General features: G+C 36.9%; 1 protein-coding gene across 1 annotated transcript; it reads left to right on the plus strand.

The window, feature by feature from the left end:
- Positions 1–6346: 6346 nt before the first annotated feature.
- Positions 6347–6804, plus strand: LOC136042807 (serine/threonine-protein phosphatase 4 regulatory subunit 2-B-like; the record flags this gene model as incomplete). Its single annotated transcript, XM_065727746.1, has 1 exon — positions 6347–6804. A coding segment is annotated over one exon (458 nt), but the record flags the coding sequence as incomplete, so codon positions are not given.
- Positions 6805–7757: the final 953 nt, after the last annotated feature.

The following is a 7757-nucleotide window of genomic DNA, read 5'->3' on the forward strand; positions in this document are numbered from 1 at the left end:
GAAAGGTGCTGATTGTAGCTGTCTTATGCTGCAATGCAGCATAAGTAATGGCGTTTATAAGTAACAAAATAGATCTTGCCCTAGAAAGGTGCTGATTGTAGCTGTTTTATGCTGCAATGTAGCATAAGTAACGGCGTTTATAAGTAACAAAATAGATCTTGCCATAGAAAGCTGCTGATTGTAGCTGTCTTATGCTGCAATGCAGCATAAGTAACGGTGTTTCTAAGTAACAAAATAGATCATACCATAGAAAGGTGATGATTTTACATGTCTTGTGATGCAATGCAGCATAAGTAACGGTGTTTCTAAGTAACAAAATAGATCATGCCACAGAAAGGTGCTGATTGTAGCTGTCTTATGCTGCAATGCAGCATAATTGCAGGTAATCGTATTCTTAGTCACTCAACCATGAAGCTTATATTGGACATGGGGAAAGAATGGGGACATGAAATGGGAGAAAGAAAGAATGGGGCTTTTACAACAACAAAAGAAACAATGCATTTTTGTTGCGTTTTCACGAGTCTAAAAAAAATTTAGGGGGAGGGAGGGTCAAACCTGGAAAACCACCCTGAATATGGTCTTGATTGCTACCCATGACACTAACGCATTGTTTTTAGTATAATTAATGAGCTAGTTTATGTTTAAGTTGATATTTGTATAACATTGAATGTATAATAATAAATAAATAATAATAAGTTGTTTATAGAAGAGCCGATAGTTTTTTGTCGACACTAGCTCCAGTTCCCACTCTTATAGGCTACCGATACTTTTTTTGTCCGTCTCACAAAAATTTTTACCTTTTCGACTGTATACACACAACTTTCCGACTTAAAAGCAAGATCTTATAGCCAGTTAGCCAAATTTCTTGGAAAAAGATGAATACAAGTTAGAGTATTAATGAAATCAAAAGAAAAATTTTTTTTGCCCCCAGGACCCCTCGAAGGTCTATTGTTAACTGACAACCATAACTTTTTAGAATTCAGTTTTCAAAATAGTAATATAATTTATTGACACCCTCTGTACAGAAAATGCACCATAGAGGAGTTAATAAAGAAAGAAAAAGAAAAGCAAAAAACACTCACGTAACAACACAAAAAGAGAAAAAACATGAACTATAGGTCGAACACTAGTGATATTAGTTCACAATGCACGCAAGAGGAAAATAAACAATTCTGTCGCAACGCTCTCGGAATTTAGTCATCCATTGGAGTCATCCATTTTTTCACATATTTCTAACACTTCATAGCGCCTAGAAATGTAACTGTTTCGTATCCAAATGGGTATGCTTGGAAAATATTTGCAAAACCGAAAAAAAGCTGAACGGATCTGTTTACGCACACTTGGAGAAAATAATCTCCACGCTGGTATCAGGAAAAATACATGCGGTGCAAAAAATGAACTGTATAGCCGACCCAGTGGTCTTTTATCAAATTGGCCTTTTACCCAAGTAAGCAACCCATATGATTTTCTCAGTTTCTCCTTCAGTGAGTTTATAATAAGCGTTCTAATGGCTTTAATCGAGCGCCCAAAGGGGAGACCAAGCTACTTGAATGAACAGGACGCAAATACAGTAGTAGGACCAAATTGAATAGCCGCATTTGGGGAAATATGATGCCTTTGGGGCAGTAAACCATTTTCGTCAGTGTTGCCACGTTAACCCTTGAAAATAAACGAGTAAAACTAACTAGTGAAATTTGACAACGCTTTTTGCCCGTAAAAGTTCAAATATTAACTATGTATTGATTCCCAAAGACAACTAGACTTTCTTCAGCTGTTATGTACCATATGTTTTTGGCTTATTTATTACTAATTTGTCATCCACATTTTTTCACTGTTTTTCTTTTAATTTGGCCTTGCTACTACCAAAAACTGCATATCTGCTTATGAAGGTCTTTTTCAATAAAAACTGAGTTCTCTATTTTTTTAAATTGTATTTTATTATTTGTTGATATGAATACGGCGTAAATTTGCACGTCAGCAATTAAAACAATCGGATGTAGTTTTTTCACTGTCCTTGTTACTTCTACTTCTATCCGTCTATAACAAAATAGACACTACTTTATTGTCGTTCACAACTTCGTGCACAACTTTATTGGCTCTGTGGGAACCCCGCAATGGGTGAGACCACCATACGAGACATGGTGTGGTGTCATTGACCTTTTTTAAATTACATCTACCATCCTTCCTCTGATGAACCATCTCAAGTAGTATCAAGGTTTCTCAAGCCAGTATGGAAAACACACGGTACGTTCAAATCAGACAGTTCGTGGTTGTAAACTGTAAGTAAGAAGCACTGTGGCTCAATAGTAAACAAAGCTCTAAGATGAAGAGTCTTGATAACAATTGATACACCGAAGGAATCGAATTTTGATGCTTACTCAAAATATGTGAAGTTCACCAAATTTAATGCTACTCATCAAAAGTTACGAACCTGAGAAAATTTGTCCAATTTTAGGAAAATGGGAAAAAAAAAACCGAAAAACAAGTAATCTTAATGAAAATGACACCATCAGATTCAACGTACCAGAAAACCTTAATGCAGTGGTTTCAAGCTCCTATGTTCAAAAATTGGAATTATGCATTTTTTGCCGGAAGAAAGATGACAGACGCATATTTATTTGCTTTTTTTTCTTGTTGGTTGTTTTTTTTTTGTTGTTGTTTTTTTCAGGAGGGACCGTATCAAACTATTTATCGTAGAAGATCGGGAAAGGGCTCATTTTATCGGAAATCAACAGTTCTAGGCTCCTTTTTAAGTGACCAAAGATATTGGAGGGTGTATAGCCCCCCTCCCACGGTCATTCTTCCCCCACAGTCGCCCGATCAAAATTTTGAGATAGTCATTTTTTAGCACAGTCTTAAAATCTAATAACTATGTCTTTGAGGATGACTTGATCCCATACAGTCCCTGGAGGAAGGGCTGTTAGCTATGAACTTTGCTCATTGTTTATATATACTATCGATTATTAGGAAATATACTGACTTTTTCAGGGGAGATTTTCTGGTCTGGGGGGGGGGGTACGTGGAAGGACATCACTATGGAGGAATTTTTCACAGGGGAAGAAGATTTTCTATTGAGGGGGAGCCGGATTTCCCAGCATTATTTAAAAAACGATCAGAAATTAAATAAAAAACAAGTTTTTTCAACTGAAAGTAAGGAGCAAGATTAAAACTTAAAACGACCAGAAACTATTACGCAGATGAGTGGAGTTACCTCTACTCAATATCTCGCTCTTTATGCTAAGGTTTTTTTTTTTTAACTTTTAAAACAGCTTGTTATTCTAAATAAACGCCCTTTATGAGTCAGGAGTCATTCTTGAATAACTGAAGCAAAAAATCAAAGTTTAGCGTAAAGAGTGATGTATTGAGGAGAGACAAACCCCTTCATATACGTAATTATTTCTGTCTATTATAAGTTCTGATGTTGCTCTTTACTTTCAGTTGAACAAAAAATGTTTTTTTTTTATTTAATTACCTAAAAGAGGAGACATCTCACACTGAGCCCGAGCAGTTTTGTAAGCCCCCACTTGGAATGGTCTCTCGAGGGAGGTTATTCCTGATAATCTGTCTTTTATTCCATCTAGGGAAGTTCTACAGACACAATTCTAGGGGGAAATATAGGTCAACATAGACTAGTGGTATATTAGCCACTAAGTTTTTAACAGTCTGGTGCCATGTATGATATAAAACATAATAATAATAAATGTTTTAGATAGTCGGTAGAAGTGAATAAAAATCTAACCTATTTTTTCGTTTAAAACGACTCTCTTTGCAGATATTCAGTTTTTATTCTTATTTATTATCATTATTGCTATTATCGCTTAAGAAAGAAACAAAACACTTTGGTAGATATTTTAGAAGCTTGTGCTGTTTGTTAGTATTAAATTTTGTAGCTAGAATTAATTTCTTTGTGTATTCTAAAAGAAACATAGGCATACAATTATCAGTTTTTTCTTAAAGGTCAGAGTATGCTTCAATAAAATTGGAATTCTGGGGAAGATCTGCGCACTACTGATTACAGTGTAAACATGATTTTTTTTTTTTTTTTTTTTTTTTTTTTTTTTTTTTTTTTTTTTTTTTTTTTTTTTTTTTTTGTAGCGATTCCAGGTATTTCGTTAAAACCTATTTTAGCTGACAGTATCAGTTGAGCCATAGTTTAATGCTGGGAGGGAATCTGTTCATTTTGGGGGGGGGGGAGAGAGACATATCCTGGGTTTTTTGAAAGTATCTTTAATAAACTTTACCTATCCTTTGTGTTTAACATTAACTTTTTTAATTTGCCTAATTTTTTTTTCCAATTGTCAACTGCAGAGGCACATCTAGGTTTTCAGTGCCTGGAGCAATGTCAGTTATTGCCCCCTCCCTCCCTGGCTGATCTCCGCAATTATTTAATAGAAACAATTTGTTTTTTTTAATTGTGTAAACTAAAACATGGTACACCACTCCAGAAAGATGCCATTTCTTCGTTCAGTTTTGGCCTATATCCAAAACTATTTAACAAAAGAATTTGTGGTTTTATATTTTTTAAGGTGAAGAAAGCCACACCGCTCAATCAGAGCTGTTCAAAGGCGGGAAAAAGCTGCTCAGGGTACCCTAGTTGGGGGAGCCGTGACTGGGGGTTGCCCACATCGGTACAATTTTTCCTTTCATTCGGCTTTTTTTGCTTATATTTTACTCGGGAGGGGCACTGTAATTGATTTTCCCCTTAGTGCCTCCAGGCCTAGAAACGGCTATGTTGTTAAAGGAAGTTGCCAATACCTTACTTGCCTTTAGTTGATATCCTAAGCCATTTAACGAAAAAAAAAATGTGATTGCTAATCCTTATGACAGCGATTACTAGCGAATGTGATAAAGGCTATTTGCGATTGTGTCTATGACTACTTGCGATTGCAACTAATTTTGACTGCAACTGCAACTATTTTCAAATATGACAACGTGTGACCGTGACTGATTCTGACTATGACTATCTGCAACTACTTAAGATTGCAAATCCTTACGACTGTGACTACTTGCGACTGCAATAACTTGTAACTGTGGCTGCAACTACTTGCGACTACGAATAACAATGTGGCTTGACTACCACTGCGAATACGATAGCTCGTGACTGCAAAAACTTCTATTTACGACCGTGACTACTACTACTATTGCTGCTACTACGATTGCGACTGTGACTGCAAAATACTACTGCAACTAGTACTAGTTCAACTAGAACTACTGAACTAAATCAAAAGGTTCCAAGTGTATCCTGCTTGTCAAAATGACATTGTGCATCCTGTCTGTCAAAAGGGCTTATCTGCAGCATCCCAGGAATGTCTGAGGCATATGAGTTTTGAATTTTAGGGAATGATGAGGGGGATGTTGCACTAAATTAGAAGACACTAGGTACATCCAAGTTGTCCCAAGGGGGGATACCTATATTGATCTCAGGAACTCCCTATTGGTAATATGTTGAAACTTTCAAGGAATGCTAAGGGTAAAAATTCGGAAAAATTCGGATTAAAAATTCGGAGAGTGTTGACGGGGGTGTTGAAGTTAAAGACGCTATGCACGTCTCAGTTGTCAATGGGTGTAGGCACAACATCTCAGAAACGGCTAAGATTATTAAGTTGAAATTCTCATGAAATGTCAATCGGGATGTTACTGTTTTTCGGATGAGCCTAAAGTTTGGATACAAAAATAGTTTGACGTTCTCATCCTTTTCACCAAATATAACATTCGAATTCAACCTGCCCTCCTCTTCCTCCAACACTCTCTAACAGTTTTAATTGGATTCTTCGGGCTGTTCTTGAGATATTGCAGATACCTTTTTTAATAAACTGTACACATATGACCTCGTTTGATATGCCTTTTTACTTCACCCAGAATAGATTTAAAGTCCCATAGGGCATTTGATGCAAAACCCATAGGGAGATCGAAGACAAAAATTTCTTGGCTTCTCACTCCCTCCTTCTAAATACAGACTTTTTGAGTCCTCCATCCTTCCCCTAAACATTTTTGTTTTAAGCTTCCTATCCTACTATTTTGATTCACCTAACCTTCCCCCCGACCTTACAAATCAGAATTCGAGGTCCCATTAACCCCTCCGCTACCCCCTAAAGTTTTAACTTAATCTCTCAAGATGCTTCGGCTTTCATTTTATGCATACTGATGCCCCGATTATGTTGCAACGACTGCTAGTTGCATAGGAAAAACACTTGTAAAAAGAGCGGCGTGGTAGATCGTGCTCTGATTTGATATTTACACTGAGAACCCTTCTCGAGGAATCACAAGAATAGCACAACAAGATGTATCTACTATTTATTGACTTCGAAAAGGCGTTTGACTCAATTAACCGAAATTGCTTGAGGAGAACCCTCAAGTATTATACGGTGCCAAAAAGAACTAGGTGTAGAAGAAGATGATGTAGAAGAAGATGAAGAGACTGAGTGTAGCGTAAAGACCGAGAATGCCATAATCAGTGTAGAAGAAAATGAAGAGACTGAGCGTATCGTAAAGACCGAGAATGACATAATCAGTGCAAAAGAAAATGATATAGAAGAAGATGAAGAGACTGAGTGTTGCGTAAAGACCGAGAAAGCCATAATCAGTGTAGAAGAAGATGAAGAGACTGAATGTAGCGTAAAGACCGAGAATGCCACAATCAGTGTAGAAGAAGATGAAGAGACTGAGTGTATCGTAAAGACCGAGAATGCCACAATCAGTGTAGAAGATGATGATGTTAGGGAAGTTGAAGAGACTGAGTGTAGTGTAAAGTCCGAGAATGCCATAATCAGTGCAGAAGAAGATGATGTAGAAGAAGATGAATAGATTGAGTGTATCGTAAAGACCGAGAATGCCACAATCAGTGTAGAAGAAGATGAAGAGACTGAGTGTATCGTAAAGACCGAGAATGCCATAATCCGTGTAGAAGAAGTTGAAGAGACTGAGTGTAGCGTAAACACCGAGAATGCCATAATCAGTGAAGAAGAAGATGATGTAGAAGAAGATGAATAGACTGAGTGTATCGTAAAGACCGAGAATGCCATAATCAGTGTAGAAGAAGATGATGTAGAAGAAGACGAAGAGACTGATTGTATCGTAAAGACCAAGAATGACATAATCAGTGTAGAAGAAGATGATATAGAAGGAGATGAAGAGACTGAGTGTAGCGTAAAGACCGAGAATGCCATAATCAGATTTTTCAAGATCGTTTATGGTGGCCGTCAGGGATGTATATTCTTCGCATTTTTTTTGTAGTTATATTGGACTACATATTAAGACAATATTCTGGATATGGCATAAAATTAAGGAGTAAGCAACTTTCTGATCTAAACTTCGCAGATTACACAAGCTGGTTTGAAGATTCTAAACAGAGTGTACAGAAGCTACTTGACACAATTATAGAAAATGTTGAAAATATCGACCTAACCATTAATGTTGACCAATAAAGGAGCTTGTCCATCACAAGCTCACCGTGCGTTCTGCATAGTAAGAATAAGAGCCTACAACTTGTGAAAGAGTTCAAATACCTGGATAGCTTAATCGATTGTGATTGTGAAATAATCACAGAGAGACAACACAAAACTGCACAATCAACCTTAGCTTTTAATAGACTGAATCCTAGTTTTAGAAGCATCAAACATTCTCTGCGAAAGCTACTTCTCTTCAGTAACAATATGCTAGTAACAATATGTCCTCTAGGATAGTGAGTGCTGGAAAATGAAACATCAGTCCGAAAAGAGAATTCTTGCATACGAAACTATGCGCCTGAGGAGGCGCAT

The sequence above is a fragment of the Artemia franciscana genome, unplaced genomic scaffold (genome assembly GCF_032884065.1).
Source record: "Artemia franciscana unplaced genomic scaffold, ASM3288406v1 Scaffold_2078, whole genome shotgun sequence".
Classification (NCBI taxonomy): Eukaryota; Metazoa; Arthropoda; class Branchiopoda; order Anostraca; family Artemiidae; genus Artemia; species Artemia franciscana.